Raw genomic sequence first — 24256 nt, forward strand, 5'->3', positions numbered from 1 at the left:
TTTCAGAAAATGTTATACGATGTTGTAAAATAAAATAAATCGCGTACTACGTACTTATATTTCAGTGATTAGATAATATTTTGGACGCACATACGATATCATCAAACATTCGCTCTTTATCTCACGATAAAATTGTACAACTCATTTAATACGTTTTATCTCCTTCCACTATTGTTTTGCTGTTATGTTTACTAATATTTTTATCGGATTATAAAGTTAACGAGCTGTACAAAATATAGCTCTACACACACTATTTTAGTTACGTAAAAAACAAGCTAGCGATTGCTGCAAGTGATAAACTATTTTCGATTTATTGAATGCTATTTTGAAATATTCAATGCGTTTTTAAATCTCTTTTGAGCATTACCTTTTAACCGTTATGGCGGGGTTAAATGACTTCCAAGAGCTCAAGTTAAGGTTAATAAATGAAAGAAAGTTTATAAATGAGAACAATAGTAGTTTTATTATATTTGTTTTAGCTTAATCCTAATTAATTTAATAAATATACATACATAGCTTTGGAACTATACACAACTTTACAATACAACGGAATGTCGCGCTTCACCCACTGGTCCGTGCAACACTACTAACTAAATCACAGATAAAACAATAGTTCCGATCCTCCTCCTGAGTATTTGGTTTAGCCTCCTTGAGATTCAAAGCGATCACTGCCTCGTGAGAACCGTCACCGGCTTGTAGATGTGTGGCGAGAGAGGATGATGAGACGGCGAGGGCAGTTCCGGACTGGAGGAGCCAGAGGTCGGCGGAGAGTGTAGCGATGGTGGCGATGGAGTCAGCAGCTGGGGCTGCGCCAGTGGGGTATTTGCCAGAAGGGACGCCTGGCCCAGGAATGGCGCCGTCGGCATCCGATCATACAAAGAGGGTGAGTACTGCAACGCGCTGTACCCGACAGCGTCACGGAATGCGGGATGGACAGCGCTGGGAGCCACCGGCATGGTCTTCATTTGCATCGGCGCGTACCTCTGGTAGAGAAGCTGCGAGTAGAGGCCGACGAGCTGCGAGTAGGCGGCGGGTGGGTAGGGCGCGGCTCCCGGGAACAGCGGCCGCTTGAAGCACGCGAGCCGAGCGCGGCCCGTCAGCGCGGACCGCCGCCGCAGCTTCCCGGTCGTGCCGCCGATAAACACGTCGTCGGCCGACGCGTCCAGCATCCAGTAGTTGCCCTTGCCGGGGTCGTCGTAGTGTCGCGGCACCTTCACGAAGCACTTGTTGAGGCTCAGGTTGTGTCGGATCGAGTTCTGCCAGCCTTGTCTGTTTTCCCTGTAGTACGGGAAGTTGGTCATGATGTATTCATATATGCCGTTCAGCGTGAGTCGTTTCTCGGGACTGTTCCTTATCGCCATCATGATGAGAGCGTTGTAGCTGTACGCTGGCTTCTCGTGTTTCTTTTCGCCGTTGTCGTCGTCCTTGGGCTTGGAGCAGTCGACGGGTTCGGTTCCGGTGACGTCGAGCTCGGAATCGCTGAGGTCCGTCTCGGAGGGCGAGGCCTCAGTGGAAGGCGCCGGAGAGAGCGGGGCCTTGGAGGCTGCATGATTCATCAGTATAGAGTTTATACTGAAATCTCCTTCGAACTTCACCATTTTGTATCACTGTAGCACTGAGTATCGTTGGGAACGCGCTGCGCGTGCGTAAACACTGCGAGCGAGGTGCGGACTGGCGGGCGCGAAGGCGGGCGTCGCATTATATACGGAGGCTGGCGGGCGACGCCTCTCGAGCTTTGGGGCCGCGAGGCCTCCAACCGGCGTGCGAGCTTTCCGTACATAGAGCCCGCCCCGCACGGTAAGCTCCCCACCTCGCGAGCTTGCGCGTCGGGTCTGTAGTTTTATTGTGATGTCGCGCGGACGCCTCGGTCAGTTTATTTATTATCTGTATATCTTTTATTGGTATCTGTAGGAACGATTATAAATCGATTGCGGTTGGTAATGTGATTAATAGCGTTATAAAGCTATTTAAAATTGTAACGAATGTCTTGTGAGTTTGAATAATGTTGTCTTCAATTTAAATGGTTTCGTTTCTCATCGTGTGCTACTCAAATAACAAAAAAAAGTGTAGTTTTTTATCATTCCTCAGACAATATGTTTGACATAATTACGTCACAATTAGCAATATAATTACCAAATTACGTATTAAATTATTAATGGTTATTCGGGCATAATTAACGAATTATTTTTAACTTGTACAAATTTTAATCGTCTCCCGAAATTATTTACTGATGTAAATCAACTTTCGCAATACACACATATACCTAGGTGCAAAAATAAGTGAAAACATGAATACTCATATGTATTTTTTGCTTATGAAGGCTGACAAATTAATAATCCAGCTGACTGTAAATGGTTACCGGTGTTCACTAAGGTTTTCTTTTGAACCTCGTATAAAAAAGGACATGTCTTGTCCTTGTCTTAGAACGAATTATGGAGAAAATTCTGGAGTCAGATGACATGTGGCAAAAATATGATTATCGCCGGCTGTACATGCTCGTCGAGTCGAGACACCATGTGACGGGCCGAGGACGAGTCGTTTCGTCTCGTGGCTGTCATTCGCTCTCGGAAGCGCGTCGGTTTTTGAGCTAGAGTCTAGGTCTCGGGAAGTCTCGCGATGAAAACGAGAACGCGCCCGTACACGCTCATTCGTTTAGTTGTCCAGCAACTGCCTCAGTTTCTTCTAGATCCATCGCAACGCCCAACCAAAGTTTTTTTTTTGTCCTACCTACGCTTGCCTTGAGAGGATATTTCAGCTTCGCCCTAACGTGTAGGTGAGCTCACGGGGCTCAATCCGGAGTGTTGCTAACACTGGCCCTGGAAAGAGCCGTGCTTCGTAGAATCTACTGCCGGATCGGAAACGCGACCCATTGAGAAGATCCGGCGAGAAACCCAATGGGCTGTGTCTATGGGTTGAAACTAATTAACTTGAAAGTAAAGTATAGCTACCGAAAAATAAATAAACATAGATAAAATTATTAGATAAAACAAAAATATTCTTATCACTGTTAAGATTACAGAGGTTAGAATTAACTTGCAATAAACATTTTTACATATTATTATGTATGTAATTTGAGTGTTTTTACTTTTTGTTCGTGTACACGTGCGAGCCGGTGTCATGGGGTCGAGACCACGTTCTCAAATGATGCTGTTCTTGATATTGAAACGGAAAATGGGCAAACAGCTATGACGCTAGGACAAAATCTAGTTGGGCAGTAAGAACAATGATGAATAGAAGGACTATCATCAGCATTGGTGACGAATTATTACAGAGTTGAGACATGTACATACATGAGTCCCGCCAGCCCCGCTGAAGTATTGCAATTGAATAACAATCGAATGTAAACAATATTTTTAGCTTTTCTTTCGGTTAATAATTTTTTTTGCTGGAAGTTTGACGACGATGGAAATTGTAGTCAGCTTGTAGGCAGTGGCTTGGCTGTGCTCCTCGCCTTGTCGACATCCATGAGAGACGGTAACCGCTCATCATCAGATATTTTGATCAATTGATGCACATTGTAGACGTGAATGTTAAAGTATAAAATCTCTAGGATAATTTTCCGACGAGCAAATATAATATAATAATACGTACCTATGTGTGGAGTAATAGCATCCCATCTTCTCAACACAAGAGTGAGATTGCGACGTAAATTTTGCTATCCTTTAAACTTGCGGTTGATATGTATTATAATTTTTTTATTGCTTACAAGCGGCCCGCTCCGGCTTCGCTCGGGTCTATAACAAAAATTTCAACGATATTTGACATTGTTTTATTTTTTTAAATAAAAAAACACTTATTGCGGCATAACTATAATAGTTAGACACATGCTATCGCGACACTTTTTGTAATTAATAACGTGTTCTAGAAAGTTGTAGTACATTATTTTATTCTATCATAAATAGTGAAGCTTCCAAACAGTGAAAGAATTTTTCAAATCGGTTCAGTAGTTTCGGAGCCTATTCAATACAAACAAACAAAAAAACAAATCTTTCCTCTTTATAATATTATTAGTATTAGTATTAGTATAGATGTGGGTGGACGGGCTTACAGCCCACCTGCTGTTAAGTGGTTACTGGAGCCCATAGACATCTACAACGTAAATGCGCCACCCGCCTTGCGATATAAGTTCTAAGGTCTTAGTATAGTTACAACGGCTGCCCCACCATTCAAACCGAAACACTTTACTGCTTCACGGCAGAAATAGGCAGGGTGGTGGTACCTACCCGTACGGACTCACAAGAGGTCCTACCACCAGTAACTGCGGTAGTCATAGAGCTATTTTATTACATTTGCACTTTTACCAGTAATCGTCTCATCTATATATAAAAAGAAAGTCTTTATATATATTATATAAGAAAGTATTTATAACTCAAGAACGGCTGAACTGATTTGGCTGAAAATTTGTGAGGAGGTAGCTTAGAACCAGGAGAAGGACATAAGATTTTTATCACGTTCCCGCGGGACGTGACATAAAACGTGGTATAACAAAACGCAACTGATATGAAATAACAAAACGCAACTGACAGCTAAACGTAATGTAGTCTATGGTTAATTAAAGTAGAATTTTGCAGTTGACCGGCTGATGTGTTTGTTTCGAGTTATTGGGCCAAGATAGGCAATCATTAAGAAGGCCATGCCACGACCAACACGATCAAATCTTTCCCGACGAAGCCGTAATGCAACTAGGATTTGAAACTTTGCGAGTGAAAGGACTGAAGAAGAACAAGAAAACATAATAATAATAATAACAACTCAAATACATGGCCAATAAAGAATCATTAAAGTATTGCTTTTTTAATATACATTAAAATTATCCAAATAAAAAATTGACCTTGATAAAATCAAAATTCTGCTCGTTTGTTGCCTCTAAGGCGGAATAAAGTTCGCCGAGTCAGTAGTTACTGATAAATTGTCAACCGATGGATATAAATAATCATTACGACGTTATCGTTAAATAAAACGTGTTTTATAAAAATACTCGTAAACACACAAAACCATTATCGATAAATATAAGATGAAAATATGTACAAACAGGAAAATGATAACTAAAAATGTTATAGAATCAAATTGTTTATCATTTCTTCTCTGACCATTCTCGTTTGAACTTTTTAATGTGCGAGATAAGAGCAGTACACACGTGTATCGAATTGTTTTGTATGCAGGAACAATCTAGACTTCACGAGGCAGTAAATAATAAGTTTCATTGAAATTAGATGGCCTCACCACGCTCCTGTGTGTGTTTTTGCCAGAAATACGAGAGTCAAGAGGCCAGTGCATTCAGACCCAATTGACGAACAAATTTATTACAAACGTTTTTTTTTTTATTGCCCTTGGAGGCAGACGAGCATACGGCCTACCTGATGGTGAGTGGTTACCGTCGCCCATGGACTTCAGCAATGCCGGGGGCAGAGCCAAGCCGCTGCCTACCGTTTAATACTCTCCACAAGCCTCGTTTGAAGAAGGATTACAAACGTGGATCTTTATCTTATTCTCGGACCGAGTATCGATCTCGGATCCCGTGGTACAGTAGTAATAGCTACTAACCGACCAGCGAAGCAAGGTCTAATACATTGTTTTAAAAGGACATTTTCATTCAACTTTTCATAGCACGATTTTACTAGATCTATCTAGAATTACCGATGGCGTTCTTCGCCATTAACAGTTAATTGGACTGCATCGTTGACTGCCACTGTTGATTCTAAAGCTTTTTTTGCCCTTGTAGGCAGACGAGCATACGGCCCACCTGATGGTGAGTGGTTATCGTTGCCCATGGACTTCACAAATGCCAGGGGCAGAGCCAAGCCACTGCCTACCGCTTAATAGTCTCCACAAGCTTCGTTTAAAGAAGGACATGTCATAACGTTCGGGAAACACCGTGGAGGGAAGCTCATTCCATAGCCGGATGGTACGCGGCAAAAAAGATCTCTGAAAACGCACTGTGGATGACCGCAGTAGCTCCAGGTAGTATGGACGAACTCTACTCCGCTGGCGGGCGGTCCGATGCGATGATGGTATTTCGTTTTTACCAAGCTGAAAATATTTGAAAAAATTCGAGTTCGCGCAAGCGCGTCATTAAGTTTTCCAAGTGTAAGTGTTGTAAGTTTTGGTAGATAGCGGCTTGGCTCTGCCCCTAGCATTGCTGAAGTCCATTGGACGGTAACTACTCACCATCAGGTGGGCCGCATGCTCGTCTGCCAACAAGGGCAATAAAAAAATATGCTATGCTGATAGCCTTGAGAGGCCATTTCAGGTTCACCCTAACATGTAGGTGAGCTCACGGGGCTCAAACCGGAATTGTTGCTAACACTGGCCCTAGCAAGAGCCGTGCTTCGCAGAATCTACCACCGGATCGGAAACGCGACCCACTGAGAAGATCCGGCGAGAAACTCAGTGGGCTGTGTCTATGGGTTAATTTACTCGTCCAGCCCTTCGTCGCAAGCGCCGGGCTCGACAAGAACGTTGACCGGTGCTTGTGGTACCCTAAAGCAGCGTTAATGGATCGGGAGGATCCATAATGACGTGCGTAGGGCGACGTATACTGTATATCATTCGGTCCACAGGATCGGGTATGTAATTTCCGGCAGCCACGACAAGAGGGTTTTTATGTCGTGCCGCCTTCTCAAAGTGGCGCACTGATGCCGTCTGTAAATACTTATTGAGTCCAGCTTCAGATTATCATGGAGATTCACAATCCTTAAGAACCACGGTGTTCCGACGGCTATCCTGCAAAAGCGGGATTAACTGAATTGAAGGGGTTTCAAATTAATGCGACAAAAGTGCGACGTCGATAAACAAATGTCTCACATCAACCTAGACTGCAATGCCAATCGTAAGTCGTCGCGGCCTAAAGGATAAGTGACGCCGGGTGCACTCGTATCGCGCGATGCAATTATATCAGTATTAAAATCACGCGGGCAAGTATCAATTTTTTAAATGAAATACGTGCTCAACACATGCTAACGATTTACTTCCACGATGAAGGAATGACGTCTTTCATATAATAATTACGCAAATTATAATTTTGCGGGTTTGATTTTTTTATTACACGATGTTGTTCTTTATTAAGGGAGTTATTCGGGAACATTCGTTAAGTACGACAACTCGAAGAGGTGGACTTACTCATGTCTTAAGGCGGCAGCACGTTGTGATGTCCATAGGCCCTGATGACCATTTAACATCATGTAGCCCATTAGCTCGTTCACCCAACTGAGGAATATAATAAGGAAAAAAACACAGTGTTAAAAATACATTGCTCTAATTAGTTTTAGATTGAAAACAATACTTTATGACACATGATTGTAGAGTCGTTAAAATGGCTCCCCTCCATATTTTTTTAAATTCAAGTGGAAAAATTTAAAAACAATTAAGGTTTGAAAAGAAATTACAACCGAAAATTTATTCGAACAAGATCGGTGTATGGTAATGACCAATAAACACTGATCTTGCTCTTTATACTCTGAATAACTATAAATAATACTACTTATAAATCGATCTAGAGGTAGCCTAAGGTAGGTTAAGGATTGTAATTAAATGAAAACGATTATTCAATTAAAAAAATGCGTAAATGAATGAATGTTCGCGTGGCTTGCTGCTACCTACTTTGAGATCGAATTGTGCAATACGACTGACAAACCCTTCAGCCTTGACTGAAAGCATGACTGCTACGGGGCAGAAGCATATAAGTTTTCAATCATTCAATAAAATCTAATAATTATAATATTTATTCATCGTAAAACTTAACCAATCACAGCGTGACATGTCATACGTGGTTAATCGTTGTGTTAAGCTGTGTCTGGTTGTAGTGTTGACCGCGGGAACCCCCGTACTCTGACCGGGTTTTGACCCCGGACGGAGATCGGACGTCGGGTGTAAGAGTGCAGGGGAGTCGTTTAGTGGGTGGGCCCTAAAATCCTTGGGCCCGCGGTCTGCTCTCAACACCTGCAGATCGTTGAGTCTCACATACCCCGCGCGCCCCCTAGACCTCGTAGGAGGTTCGGCCCCGGCCCGGAAAAAAAAAAGGGTTTTTTTTTTTTTTTTTTTTTATTGCCTTTGTAGGCAGACGGGCATACGGCCCACCTGATGGTGAGTGGTTACCGTCGCCCATGGACTTCAGCAATGCCAGGGGCAGAGCCAAGCCGCTGCCTACCGCATGTAAAGTTAGCGTGATAGTTAATAAGCTGTATCTTATTACAGAGTATAAATACATTCACTCTGATTATCATCAAACCTTTCATTGTACTAAACAAAATACATTTGCGCACTGTTTCAAATAATGACCATGACAGATTTAAAAAAAAAAAGACTATGTCCTTGTTAGTCTGTGTGGCTACACCACATTTCAAAAATACATATTAAGATTATATAAAGTAATTAATAAATATCGCGAAACACATTATATACATACACGTGTAAGTGTCGAATAAAAGAAACACGAGTGTATGGCAACATTGATGTTTATTTTGCAAAAGCAAACCAATTTAATATTTGTACAAATGTCTTGTGATCTACGCAGCGTTCCAAGTAAATATTTTGTTCAAAATATTGTGTATAGGTGTGTTATATGTAATATGATGAACATTGTTACTATTAAAAGACGTTGTTTTTTCATAGAAGTCAGATTTCTATAAAAATATATATACACATATATGGATACTTTTTATTTTAAAAAATGTGCAAGTCACTTTGTTTGTTTGTCGCGCTTTCATATAACTACTTTCATATAACTACTCACCGATCATTTTAAGTTTTTTCATACACTTTTTAGGTCTACCAAATGGTTTTAAACGAAAAGGATAAAAGGTACTATTCCCTCGAGATCTTTTTTTTTCTTTAACGTGAGTTTTTTTTTTTTATTGGTAAGATGGGTCGACGAGCCCACAGCCCACACCACACAAAGATTTAGCAAAAAACAAAACACTAATCTGTAAACAAATGACTGAATTTGAATATAAATAGTTCCATATTTTGAAAATAAAATACATACAAAATACATAGAATACGTTTCAGATAGTCAGTATTGTAAAACGGCAATTTCATAGGTTCAAAGACCTATTATTATATTCATCGTCACGAGAGCGACCGCTTGGTGTTACGAGAAGTGAGCTTGACTATTGAACAACGGGATATAGAACTTAATATTTAAAAGACAATAAAAAAAAGCGTTCAAACGAAACCATTAGAAACAATTGAATAGTAATAATAATTAACATTCTGAAATACTAGGATTTACAAAAGTCGTCGTGCCCTAAAGGATAAGACGTCCGGTGCATTCGTGTTTAGCGATGCACTGGTGCTCGAATCCCAGGCGGTTACCAATTTTTCTAATGAAATACGTACTCAACAAATGTTCACGATCGACTTCCACGGTGAAGAAATGACATCGTGTAATTAAAATCAAACCCACAAAATTATAATTTGCATAATTACTGGTGGTAGGACTTCTAGTTAGTCCGCGAGGGTAGGTACCACCACCCTGCCTATTTCTGCCGTGAAGCAGTAATGCGTTTCGGTTTGAAGGGTGAGGCAGCTGCTGTAACTATAGGGTAAAGCCGAGATAGATGCCCCACTTTTTGAAATAGTCATGTAATTTAGAAAATATTAATTTTATACGAATAATTTCTATTAATGTAGTTAGCTCAATCCTTTATGTTTAATTAGTATTAATTTTTTTAAACCTATCAAATACAGATTTTGCAGAAACTCGTTTTTCGTAGAACCTTTTTTTGGAGGATAGATGCCTACCTGTATGGATAGTTGCCCCACCAAGAAAATACTGAGAAGGATAGATGCCTGCAGTGCAGGATAGATGCCCTTTGTACCGTGTAAACGAAAAAACCAATCCAAATATTAAGAATTTCTATTCCTAACAGAGCAATTGTCTCCAAGAAACATGGGTCATCATAATAATAAAAAATATTTTGTATTTTTTAAGTCTTTGAATGTTTATAATTAAAAGATAATTCTCATATCACACAAATGATCATAATTAAATTTTTAAAGCGTTAAGTAAGCGTACGCTAAACTACAATTTTTTTTGTTTCAACATGCATTATTCTTTTTTTTTATTAAATTAAATTTTACAAATATTTGTTCAACAAAAATATAAATTCTTAATTGTTTATAAAATATTCACATTAAGTGTCAATGTGTACATTGCAAAATTATATTTTTTTTATATTAAATTAACACAATAAAGATATCTTTATTATTTTGTCAAATTGAAGTTTAACTGGATAGTGCTTTCAATTTTCCACATCTTCTACATCATTTCTGAAAAACACGTTTCATGTAGCTAGTTCTGAAACATTAAACATTGAATCCAGTCGGATTGCGACTTCGTATTTTTATAGTTTTCAAAACATTCAATGCAGATATATTTACATGCGTTTTAGGTTTATCCCTTAGATTTCTTTAGGGGCAAATCTATTGTTTTATTTCCTTTCATTTTATAGTTAAGTGGATTGTCTTCATATTCACTGCTTGAACTGTAAATCATTTATTTGTGTTTTATGTTTTCGTGCCATATTTCAGCTATATTTTGAAATGGCAGAGTATAGAGGGATAGATGCCCCTAAAGGCACCTATACCCCAAAAAATCAGGGCAACTATCCTTTGTGATAAGGATAGATACCCAAATTTTTTGTAAATAAATTATAAACATAATAGCATTTATTTACACCTAGATGCAGACTCAATGAACCAATATATTCACGTAGTAAAAAATATAATGGAATTTTACACTAATTATAAAGTTATACCACGCTAAATATTAACCTTTAAATCTTTGACGTGTTCGTGAAATTCCGCTTGGAGAAAATTACATGCACGAGGAAAACACTTCGTCACCACGCGATTCTCAAATGGTACATAAGGTATAGGGTGACTGTGGTTCCTACTTATTCAATAAATTTTTTGTTATGAGTGCGGGAAGTTAGGTTTTTAGAACATGAGGCATCTATCCCGCTGCGGCATCTATCCAGGTTTTACCCTACTTGAGACCTTAGAACTTATATCTCAAGGTTGGTGGTGCATTCACATTGTAGATGTCTATGAGTTCCGGTAACCACTTAACACGAGGTGGGCTGTGAGCTCGTCCACCCAACTACGCAATAAAAAAAAGGTAATAAAATCAGTACTCGAGAGGCAGTATAAAATTCCTTTGAAGAGTTTGTTGGCATCCGCGCATCTGACGACTTCAAGAAGGGCATTGAAAAACTACCACTGTGTCGGCAAAGATGCATGCAGATGCAAAAAAAAATAACTTCCTTTATACTAAACGACTATTTCGTAATTACAATACAATTGATACTTCAATAGGCAATTGATAATAATATGACTTATAATTTGTCTCCGAGGTCCCTCAAGAGACGGTCACGAGTCGCTCAATTGAGTTGAGCGCTGATTGTACCCGCACCTTAAGTAAGGTTAAATAATTAATGCCGACACTCTGACCACGACGCATAGAGATGCTGTTTGATTTCGTCATTATATCGATACTGTATTTTGTTACTACATACCGATTATTAACATACAACTAGTTCTAATACTCAAAGAGAAACACTCATTCAACTAGCTTGTATTTTTTATTTAACTATGTTCGATTTTTTTTTTATCACGCCACGTTAACTGGTCCCGTGATAAGTTCGTAAAGAACTTGTGTTACAGGTACCAGATAACGGAAATAAATGTAAGATTTTTTATTATACACATACATAATATATTTAATATACATCCATAACCCTGGAAAAGACATTTATATTTATCATACAAATATCTTCCCTTGGCGGGATTCGAACCCGCGACCCCCTTGTGTAGTGACCATGTCACTTACCACTACACCAGACGGCCGTTTTTGTTCTCATGTCACAATGAATTTTATATGAAATAGGAACTAAAATAGTATTGATAAATTTTATCAGAAACGCTCTATGTATGCATTTATGAATAATTAAGAGCCCGGTTTTTTATTACTAAACGCCTTATTTCATATTAATTAAAGAAGCTGGTTTTTGCGTTCGTTTATTGATTACTTTCTTTGAATGGATTTGGTTTGATTAAAATTTGCTGATAAATAATCAACAAACGAAACCGGTTGGCTTCGGGTTGTCTTCAAATGATTTTGATAATAAAAATTTACATCTTGGATTTTGGAAATAAATTATAATATGCACGCATTTTCTATATCAATGTTTTTACCATCGCACCGCCCGCCACCGGAGTAGAGTTCATCCATACTACCTGGAGCCACTGCGGTCATCCACAGTGCGTTTCCAGAGATCTTTTTTGCCACGTACCATCCGGCTATGGAATGAGCTCCACGGTGTTTCCCGAGCGCTATGACATGTCCTTCTTCAAATGAGGCTTATGGAGAGTATTAAGCGGTAGGCAGCGGCTTGGCTCTGCCCCTGGCATTGCTGAAGTCCATGGGCGACGGTAACCACTCACCATCAGGTGGGCCGTATGCCCGTCTGCCTACAAAGGCAATAAAAAAAAAAAAAAAAACTCTATGATTCGTTTTTTTTTTTCGTAAATTCACTTATAGATCATTCGAAAACAGATTTAATCAAACAACAAATAGTTTTTTTTTAGAAAATATCTAGCTGAATTTGAACATACCATAGATTACAAAATCGAAATTGAGATTCACGATACAAAAACGACAAAGTTTTAAAGATTAATTTTATATAGTCGTCACAACGTCGTAACATAATATTATACATTCTATACGTTATTTATACCACAGCTGAGCTCTGGTAAGTAACTCTGTATACTCATTTTAGCATCTTAATTCGCTGCGATACCTTTCAGCTCAAAAATCAAAATATCGATATAATAATCGATAATAACACACGGCCCTACGCATGAACAAAACGAAGAACGTATGTGGTGTGTATGAAATTAATTTATAAGTAGAGGGGACTAGCGTGGGCGATGTCGCTCTCATATCTACAGATCGAGAACAAATCATTGTCCCCTACCATGAATAGCTCATACGAATGTCTACACCGACTTTGTAATCGAGTTAAAATAGGTCAAATACCGTTATAATATTTGTACAAACTAACCATAGTGGATGCTCACTCGTTCACCCGTTGTGTTTCACATTTACAATCGATGGAAATAGATTTTTAGGCGACCACAAAGATGAAGAATTCCATTCATTTTAAAATTTTACCGTTTTCGTTGCTTTTGGCTTTTGACCTTACGAGTGGTCGTTGCAGCTGCCCACTGTATTTTTAAAGATCATTAAGACATATTTTAAGCTGCAGAATAAGATTTCCGATGGCTCTCAACTCTTAGCAATACTAATTAATATTTTTATTAAGAATTTATTACAGTCAAATTACTCTAGAATAATACTTGAATTTTATTACCATTTAGAGGACCGTTAAGATTTAAAAAATAAAAAGGTGTTTTTCACCCGAACCTCCAATATTCCGTTCGCATTTGTTCGAAATCGAGTTCCATTAGTAAGGCAGTCTTTATTGAGTTAATTAGATGAGAGCCCCACAAAGGTTAAGTGGTGCATCTTATAGTTGCGTATTGCTCACTTCCTCGTTTGAACGCTAATTGACGGAATATAATCATAATATTGTCCATGCTTTGTCTTTGATATTGTGCTTGAAGCTAACGAGAATTATTTAATGCTTCGGATTTCGTGTGTTAATATGGGCGGCGTGTTTGCAGTGCCTAGTAATCGCTTTAACAGGAGGTCCTTGAGCGGGTCTGCTGGTTTCCGCTAATCTCCTACGAAGTCCTCGCGCCTAGGGGCTGTGCAGGATAATAATATGTAGGACTGGACGGCCCTCAGATATAACAAGCGTACCACGGGCCCAATTTAGGGCTCTACTCACTAAAAAAATCCTCTGCACTCTCGTCCAAGCGTAGTATATCCCTCAAGTCGAAATCCGGGTGGGGTAAGAGTGTTACCGCGGTCAACACAACAACCAGACGCGCGGTTCACCCCATCGGCCGTCCCGGTACGGGAGCCCGTCAGACCGCCCAGGCCGTGTCGCTGGTATTCCGGGATACACCAATGGGTCAGAACTAGCCTGCCGGGTCGGGACACGATACAACGCCAACCGGTCGCTGTTATGATGATTCCACTCCTGGGCGGCGCGCTAGAGTAGAGTTTGTTATCGGAGCTCCATCTGTTGTGTATTCATGTATCCCGGGCGGGTGACGTATTTGTACTAGCTGTAGGTTCCGGTAGTCGATCAATTCAAGATGGTCCGGGAAACCATGGGCATTTACTGAAATAAAACTGCGATATTCGAAGTACCAAGTTCGAGGATTGAGGGTTATGTGTACTAGCTTCATCCAACAATCTTTCCTAGCAAGAGCAGTGCTGTGACAGAATCTTTCAACATAATTTACACCAACTCCAAGACGTCGGAATGACTTAAATACGTATGATGAAGACAGGAAGATAAAACTACAATAATTTTACAAATTTGAGTACTTTTTAAACAATTTTTCATATGTTAAAATATGATTAACGCAGAATAAAATTTATATTTATTTATTGAATTCACTACAATGTAGTTGTTATATCAAACTTAACTAGGGTTAATTTGAATCAAATTTGCTGCAAGACACGCTGAAAGCGCTTTTAATGTAGTCGTATACACCTCAGTAGAACAAATTAAGACACGCTTACATTAAATTAGGATATGCATGGAGCTTGTATGTGGAGTCATGCGATTTATTCATTCGCGCATTCGATTGCCTGCTCACGCGGAGGCGCCCCGCTGTTTCACGGCAACTTGCCCTCTACAAGTTGATTACTGTTGCCAATAATGCGAAACAGTAATGCTTGACGAATATTTTTAAACAGCTTTATGTTGTTTGGCGATTCACTTTGTTTCTTTTTTTTAGGATTAAAGGATTACTTACTGGTGGCCCGGAGGCGTTTCCAGTTTCACCAGGAGCTTTGTTTCTCTAGATCAGCAAAATATCTTTAACGCTGTTGTTAACATCGCATGGTTACTTCATGTATGTATTCAGCCGCATGTATTCTAGATGAATTCCTGTCCATGAGTTGTCAGGTCTCCTCGGAGACGCTTGGGCGACTGCTAAGGAATCCCATCACTGCTGGCTGCGAAACTGGAACGGCATCCGCGACATCAGCTACCCTAAAAAAGTATTCAGGTCTATATCAGTTTCTACAACGAAACATGTGATTCAGTTTAAATTTTTTTATTGCTTAGATGGGTGGACGAGCTCACAGGCCACCTGGTGTTAAGTGGTTACTGGAGCCCATAGACATCTACAACGTATATGCCCCACCCACCTTGAGATATAAGTTCTAAGGTCTCAGTATAGTTACAACGGCTGCCCCACTCTTCAAACCGAAACGCTGCTTCACGGCAGAAATAGTTGGGGTGGTGGTACCTATCCGTGCAGACTCACAAGAGGTCCTACCACCAGTAAAAAACGTGATTAATTTCTTCGTGGTCGTCAAATGCGTGTGACCCCGATCAAGACGTCATCACCGTCACGCTTTTGACTACCGGATAGTTTTCCTACGTTTTTGGCTAAAACTTCTAGGCACTCGTAGTAAATTTCAATCGAAATTTTGGCCTCAGTAAGGTGGCATACACGTTGTGAATCGTTTGGTGACTAAGGAACACGCCTGTTTATTAATTAATAAAAACATTTCTCAATAATATCTGACGTATACAGATTCTCGATAAACATTAATGTAATGACCACACGCCATAATTTTATGCATTGGATTGTCACAAAACAACACATTATATTTCAAATGCGTTATTCACTTCACGCCATGAGCGAGGTGTGAAGTTTGATGCGATAACATTATTTTAAGGTATATTTATCGACTGGAATGTACTTTGTGCGTAAGTATTTTAGTGTAGAATTTCACAATGGATCGGACTTTTTTATATTTTGATACTGCAACAGTGGGACATAAAATCAGTGATTTCACTAGCTTTTTTTTCCAAAAAGTACCATAGTTTTGTTGAATGATGTTTTAATAGATATATTCGTGGTATTTGATGTGATTTGGAATTGAATTTAAACAAAATAGGTTCTTTGAAAATTAAAATACATTTCAGATTTGATTTGGTATAATATACAATATTCACAAAAATAATCACCGAACATTTTTTCCAAATTACAAACACATTCCGGGTTTGATTTGGTATAATATAAATGCTATTGTTACGAAAATAATCACCGAACATTTTTCCAATTTACAAATTATCATGGGTTATTATTTCTTTTCAAAGAATCCTACAGAAGATTGTGATAGTTGCAATAACCCCAGCATACAGCACTAAACTGTTTGATATCTCGTGCATTTGACAGTTCAATTTTTTAAACAAAAATAATGTTCAAAGAATCTTAATCCGAACTGTCACGTGTTTATTGTTTTATTTCAAAACGATAATTTTCAAACTTTATTTTCAATGCAAATTCTGTTTTATTTATGTTTTGAAGGTTTTAATAACTATTTATATTCTTGAAAAGGTGTAAGTAAAATTTAGACAATTAAAATAAAGATTTCACGTTCGATGTTTATTGCAAATGTAAAATCATTGGAGTTATAACTGGTCGCATTGTTGCTTTTGTTGTTTATATTTTTATCTGTTCATTGTTATTTCATACTAGGAATGCAATGTATGCTTTTTTGTATGATGAAGTTCATAATATCGGAGTCTACAATATAGTATAGAGATTATTGTCTTTAGAGAAACCATGATATCAGGTTGTCTAATTTGACATTATTGCGTATAATATATTCTTTAAATGTTTAAATGAGATCATTTTTAAGATAAATTTTTACACAGCGGATGCATAAATTACGAAAAAACACACGAATCAAATTCGCAAAATATATGCGTGACCTTTAGACGTTATTAATTCCGTAATTAATTCGTCTGCTTCGTCGTAACTCACCTCAGAGTGAATGCAGTCCTGACGCAGTCTTTGCCTCGTCTTAAGTGCGCTTTTAGAAAGGCAGAGCCTGGACTTGCTATTGCGATTTCGTATTTCGTGAATTCGCTATGTGAAGCGATCGAAACTGCCCCGCATCGCGCGTTTACTCTGACTCCTTAAGAACCACCAGCGCTCAAGCCTGTCTTTGTATTCGGAAAGAGTCTCCACGGACCCGATACGTCCTTCTTCTTCTTCTTCTCAATCGTACACTCCTACCGGAGTAGTTGTGGTTACGTATGTCTTAATGCTTGGTTGCGGCTTTTGAGAGACTTCTCCATCTCTCTCTATTTGTGGACGGCGGCGGAAGACGATTGGCTTCCGTGGTACTTCCTGCTAGATAACCAACGAGGCTCTGGCGACCGAGCAAGTAGCGGTGTAACTACACACCTACCTAGAGTAAAGGCTACAGCAGCCTTGAGGTCCAAGTAACCTCTAAAAGTGCTGGGGCAGAAGGCAACGGGAAGCCACGGCTACTATTTTCCCATGAAAGTAATGGAAATGTCTAAAAACAATTTTAAGAAGGCGAGCGATCCCTATACATACGCCACTTTGATTGATCAGTCACAGTTCGTCTCGCTATCCACAATATCAAAACTATTCCAAGTCCAAATATAAAATAAAACCCGTAAAAGTTACCTATTATCTGACACATCAGCTACGGACACTATTTTATCTGTATGCAACTTTGCCAGCCGATTTTCTTCCTTAGCGGTCTCCTAAAAAGAACTATAGATTTGTTTGGTTTTTGATTGAAGCTAGGCGTTAGAGTGGACAGGGACATGTAAGTCACGTGATGGTCAACGGTGATTGTTTGAAATGTCCATCTTAATTTTTTGAGTCATGTGAAGTAGATCGGACCACTGGGGAATTAGATCAAAGTGTGCCGCCTTATCTGGATCAGAATTTGAACTTGTGACCGTTGGTTGTCTTGTCAATTCTGTACTCTGATGTTGTGATCATGATATTTTAAGAGAATCTTTATCAGCATTTGTCGTTTAATTAATTTGGGCCATAAGATCTTCAATATTTCAAAAACATTTATCTATTTACAGTTACAGAACAAGTGTTCACGATTGACTTCCACGGTGAAGGAATAACATTGTGTAATAAAAATGAAACCGGCAAAATTATAATTTGCGTAATTAGGACTCAGTAGGACGTAGTAGGACCTCTTGTGAGTCCGCACTGATAGGTACCACCACCCCGCCTATATCTGCCGTGAAGCAGTAATGCGTTTCGGTTTGAAGGGTGGGATAGCCGTTGTAACTATACTGAGACCTTAGAACTTATATCTCAAGGTGGGTGGCGCATTTACGTCGTAGATGTCTATGGCCTCCAGTAAACACTTAACACCAGGTGGGCTGTGAGTTCGTCTACCCATCTAAGCAATAAAAAGTCTAAGAGTCGCGATCATACAACTACACAATGATGCGCATAAAGAAAGTAAATCCTTATGTCTTAATGTGGGCGACAATATTTCCGTTGCGATGTCAACAGTCCAACACCATTTTTTAATCACTATGCAATAAAAACATCTCATCTCGTGTATCCAATTCGGAAATAATCTAAACTGTAAAAATAAGAAAGCCAAATGAAATCGTAGAAGTGACTTCGCTTTTAAATCATGTTTAAGACTGAAAATAAACGTGATGTTTTATAGTAAACAGTGGGGTTTAGGTAAGACACGTCGCTGTCGTTTGATCGTGGTTTGAATAATTGAGGGGCGCCCGCCGACTTGTGCGACGACCAACAACGCGTTGTGGGAGTGTTCACACCTGACATCCAGGGATGGATTGAGTCCACTCCACAAAGAGGTTGCGCTCTGGGCCTGGATAGTTAGTTACATCTTTTCTAGGGGGAAAACGCTTTTTTTGAAGTGGGTGAGCTTTAATAGGAAACCAACGTTCTTTGTTCTTGAGACTTTGTATTCAGTCAATGTCAAGTTCAATATCAAGATTTTCCTGATAATTGTCGTCAGCGCGATTAGTTAAGGTAAATAAAAAATGTAGTAGTGTCATAAAATACCTCAAATTTTATAAAATTGAAATGTTTTTTTAAGTTTTAAATCATAAGAGCATAGAAATGAAATAATTTATGATCTTCAAACGGTCCTATGTCAAATGTAGGATTGGAATAGAATAGCTTTGTATTGAAAAAGTAATTCTCTTGAAAAAATTGTGACCACTATTATCCTTGGACAGATCCTTGAGTACTGAATGTATTCTCCGAGGAGTGAACATCTTTTACTGCCTAAGGCGCAGCAGTGGCATTGCATGTAAAGAATGGTTTCCTTGCCATCTACATAACACCTGGATAATGTATCAATAACATGGCCTAACATTTGCATCTGCATGAAAACGACTGAAGACTTTATCATCTTAGTAAATTAAGACAAAAAATATTTTTCGTCGTCATTGAATCTTCTTTATTATTTCCATTCGATTTAGTGCTCAATGAAGTGACCAAACTGTCGAGGACGCTGAGGTCTTGTACCGGATCCCGCGACACTTAACATTGCATGGACACATTAACAAGTGCCAAATTAATTTCACTAAGATGACGTTACAAGTAAATTCTTCTGAACGATTCCTCAAGTGTTTTATTTTCGTGAGAATATAGTAGTTATTAGGGTTCGCAAACTCGAGACAAGGTAGCTAGTAGTTTTATAGTTTCTCAATTAACTGATTGGTTGTAATAAGCTGTGAGCTCGCAGGGGTGGGAGCTAGCTAGTACCACCATCCTGCCGGCATTTATTTCAAGGTCACTCAATGGGATATTCACTAACAATCAGAAGTTGAAACACATGTGTTAAGTAAATGGCATGCGTGTGGATGGCATTTTCGGCTTACCCAAACTCTCATACTAAGTATATCAAAACTGGTAAAAAAATAACAGTAATAATTTATCACTTTTAAAAAAAATATTTAAAACACGGAACTGACTTAAAATTAAAAAAGTATCACTTAATCATTGATAACTGGCAACACTCCAATTACAGGCCTAATGACAGACGATAGCCCGGCTAGTGGAGAATGACAGTTTTGTGAAGTTTCCATTAAATAACGGAATAAAATGAAATTTAGGCTCGTTTAGCCGCTTGCATACTCGATACAACGATTTTTTCAAGTTACTTTTTAATTCAATATACGTTGCGTTTCATGCACGACAACGCTATTGTCTGTGCAATAGAGGAAGTATTGAATTATTATCAATATATATTATGTACCTACTGTAAGACTCCACTTCCAACAGTCAGGAAATAATACACAGATTGCAGTAGTTTACTTAATTCTGTATTGCTTTATTTGAAACTCCACTTTTACAATCTTTAGACATCTGCTCACTACCGAATACACTGATTTCTCCTCTCGTTTCTCAGACTACCGCCTTTTTTATTATCTCACAACCCCACCGCTGGCATTGCTACCACCAACAGTGTTGCTATTTGGCAATACAAAAATTGCCTTAACTTTAACATGACCAATTTTATTTTAATTATTTTACAACAAACCTTACATTCGACCGTCCTGACACCATGTATGTCCCCATACATGACCCAGGTGGTAACCTTACATTAGGCCAATATTAGTCGTCAGCGTAACAGCGTTAACAGTAAATTACAAAAAAAAAAGAGGCACTTAACATTTTTTCATTTAAGTGAAACAAAATACTCCTTAAAAGTTATACATATCAAAATTTCTTCGAAACAGACAGTAAATTCTCAGTTGTAAACTGCCATAACAAGCCAATTTTTAGTTGTGTTACTGCCATGACAAGTCAATTCTCAATTATGAAACTGCCATGACAAGTCAATTCTCAATTATGAAACTGCCATGACAAGTCAATTCTCAATTATGAAAATGCCATGACAAGTCAATTCTCAATTATGAAACTGCCATGCCAAGTCAATTCTCAGTTATGAAACTGCCATGACAAGTCAATTCTCAGTTAATGTGTGCCTTGAACCAATCAATTCTCAAGGACTTTATGAAATACACAAGCTGAACCAATCAATTCTCAGCTGTAGTATTTCCTGTCTCGCCTTGAACCAATCAATTCTCAAGGACTTTATGAAATACACAAGCTGAACCAATCAATTCTCAGCTGTAGTATTTCCTGTCTCGCCCTGAACATCAATTCTCAGCTATAGTATTTTCTATCTTGCCTTGAACCAATCAATTCTCAAGGACTTTCTGGTCGAGGTGCGAACCGATCAATTCTCGCTCCTGACCTGTAAACAAAGAAAGAATAATTCGGTAGCGTAAGTGCTTCATCAATTCAGTTATATATGTGTATCATTTAATCATCCATTTATTGTTATTAAATTGACAAATTAATTGACAATAATATTACATAATTGACATTAAATAATGTAATTGACAAAAATTATTAAACACTTAGAATTATTCACGGTCAGTAGTAAAGATTTACTTCCCACTGATCCACCAAGTTTAAGTGACGCGACATGTATCCAGGGCTTTATTAAATCGAATATAGCATTTTATGCTTCATTCCCATTCCCTCAAACCCAGGGAGACGGACTGACTGACTGAACGAACCTGATTTATAATTAGATAACTCAAAATATTCTTTAGATAATCTACTTAAGATCTTAACTATGTCAGCTGCTCAAGACTTGCTACATATTTTCTCTCAAGGGATTTATCATATTCCTTATATAAATCTGAGTGGGACAGTTCAGAATTCATGCTTAAAAACCGTTAAGTAGTTGAATTTTTCATAATAATGATATGCGATTGTTCTGTAATGTTTGATTGATTAACGAAGAATTACATCAGATTGTCACCTAGCCTACAGAACACTAGCACGTACGTCATCAAATTTCGAGATGAAAAGGTATACTCTCCGAGGACTATATTAACTTATAACCAGAGCCTTTCATGGGGAATATTGTCTTGAATGTTCTCTATTTTATGTGTGATACGACTCGAAGAAAATGTCGTTAAGATAAGTTTTCGGTTAATTTTGCACTAGAGCTAGTTATTTTTAGAGACCACCAAACCGATTGAGGAACCCTCTTCCTGATTAAAACAGGTTTCCGTTTTATGTCCTATCTTACCACATTTGTTACATTTATCTAGCGGCTTTGGGCACTGTAAATACGGATGCCCCTGCTGTTTGCAGTTAAAACAATAAATACCTTGACCGGAATTCTTTTTAGAATTTGATTCAGTGTCAGAGGCATTTTTATTTCTCAAATGCGATTGATCATTAATCAATTGATCTGTGTCCCAACTCATTAAAAACTGTAAAAGATTTTCTGGAAGAGAACAGCGCAAAGCTAAGGCACTAGACTTCATAGTCCTGTCACTAATTCCGTGAATTATGCAGTCGACAGCGCGCTTACCAGAAATACCACATAGGTTTAACAGAGACAGTTTTTCATAATAGTATTGCTCTATAGGTTCATTAAGCTTGCTTTTTCGTCTCAACATGTCTTCTAAGCACTGGCCATAATTTAGTTCGTGAGGAAACGCGTTTATTAATTTATCTTGCCACTCTTGCCACGTATACAAGATCGTATCTAGACTCTCGAACCACAACTTGGCCAATCCTTGAAGTTTTTGTAGTGAAAAGTGTATAGTAGTCCTATCGTCCCAACCATAAACCGACGCGCATTCATTAACCTTTTTCAGCCACACGTCTATTCGCTGATTTTTAACAGAAGGGTCAAAATTTGGAAGAATATTCTTGTGATCTATATTTTTATTAATCATCGGTGTGTTCTGCGGTAACGGTTGAGATTCGGGACCGTGCTTAATAGACTGTATTATTTTGACAACATCATTAGTAGAAAAGGAAGGACTACGTGACCTGATATGTGTGGCACGACGTTCATGGTTGACTTTTGCATGCCGCGCATCGTCACTCCGGCGCACCTCTGTAGCTGCACGAAGAGAGGTCGCAAGTGGCCTCTCGGCTGAAGGGCGCCGTGTACTTCTCTCGCGTCGCCGTACCATCTCCCGCTCTTGCTGCAGTTCCTGTTCTAGTCGCTGGATACGTTCTTGGTACAGTTCCAGCTCCCGGGCCCGGCTGCACGTGCGAGAGCTACGGCTGCGAGTACGAGATCGGTTGGGACCCGCTTCGCCTCGGCTTCCTTTACGGCTGCGCGAGGGTGTCATCAAATGATGTGTGCCTTCTCTATTCATGTTCTGGAACTTGCAGACGTTGCAAAATGTTATTCTAAATTGAACGTGAATTGAACCTATAATAATATAATATGAGAGATCAATTGTTTGTCTATAAATTCTTAGTCATCGCACCCATATCAAAATTATTTCACCTACCCCAAACGAAAATATCAATGAAAAGCATAGGCAGCGTTTTATCGACGGATCCACCATGCGAGTGGAACAGCGAGCAAAAATTAGTGGAATGATAACTATATAAAGTTCGTAACCAGTTATTAAATTCGTGGTTGAAGCTCAACAAACATTTGAACGTTAAGTTAAATTGAAACACGTGACATAACCATAACATTAGATACATTTTAGTTCTCAGTTATTCTGAATTAAAATAGTGGCTAGATACAGCAGAAGATGCTATCCCGTGCTAAGCTTTGAAGCTACCTCCGTACTCAGCGCGGTTCTAATTCATTTTTTTTTCGAATCAAATAATTACGTCAAATTAACAAGAAACTCAAAAATGTACTTACGTGAGGCGACCGCACTTCTGAGATGTAAGACTCCACTTCCAACAGTCAGGAAATAATACACAGATTGCAGTAGTTTACTTAATTCTGTATTGCTTTATTTGAAACTCCACTTTTACAATCTTTAGGCATCTGCTCACTACCGAATACACTGATTTCTCCTCTCGTTTCTCAGACTACCGCCTTTTTTATTATCTCACAACCCCACCGCTGGCATTGCTACCACCAACAGTGTTGCTATTTGGCAATACAAAAATTGCCTTAACTTTAACATGACCAATTTTATTTTAATTATTTTACAACAAACCTTACACTACATTTTTTTATATTAATTTTCAGATGATTTAAATAAAGACTTGTAGAAAGATCGCTCGCAACTGGGATGCAAATAAAATGCCATAAAAGTCAAATGAATTTTAAACATTTTTAAAGTGTCGTTGCGCTAGTGAAGTACCAGGGCGCCATAAGTCGTGAGAAGATCGTCAGGTGCGCGACGTACAACGCTACTACAACGAACCGTTTCAATGTTGTGGTCACAGTTTATTTCATTATCCTCATCAGTTATGTACGCCTGGTACCGCGGATGTCAATTAACTGTAATTGTACGTTTCGGTCGTTTTA

The 24256-nt window shown here is 38.8% G+C and overlaps 2 protein-coding genes across 4 annotated transcripts; both read right to left on the reverse strand.

Annotated features, from left to right (window-relative positions):
- Window positions 1-665: 665 nt before the first annotated feature.
- Window positions 666-1621, reverse strand: Foxg1 (forkfead transcription factor G1). Its single transcript, NM_001177409.2, is given in 1 exon segment — window positions 666-1621. A coding segment is annotated over 1 exon segment (891 nt). The 5' UTR covers window positions 1557-1621.
- Window positions 1622-20233: 18612 nt separating this feature from the next.
- LOC119629291 (uncharacterized) lies at window positions 20234-23781 on the reverse strand. Of its 3 annotated transcripts, none has more exons than XM_038014607.2 (2): window positions 23639-23781; window positions 20234-23141 (listed from the first exon to the last, which is right to left on the reverse strand). In XM_038014607.2, exon 2 carries the CDS (start codon window positions 23130-23132, stop codon window positions 21960-21962), a length of 1173 nt encoding a protein of 390 aa, XP_037870535.1. In that variant the 5' UTR covers window positions 23133-23141; window positions 23639-23781; the 3' UTR covers window positions 20234-21959. The 3 variants fall into 3 exon arrangements, with proteins under 3 accessions (XP_037870535.1, XP_062527314.1, XP_037870536.1); XM_062671330.1 differs by having other exon boundaries at window positions 20234-23088; window positions 23639-23777; XM_038014608.2 differs by having other exon boundaries at window positions 20234-23135; window positions 23639-23772.
- Between the last annotated feature and the right edge of the window lie 475 nt (window positions 23782-24256).

This window comes from Bombyx mori, chromosome 12 (assembly GCF_030269925.1).
Source record: "Bombyx mori chromosome 12, ASM3026992v2".
NCBI lineage: Eukaryota > Metazoa > Arthropoda > Insecta > Lepidoptera > Bombycidae > Bombyx > Bombyx mori.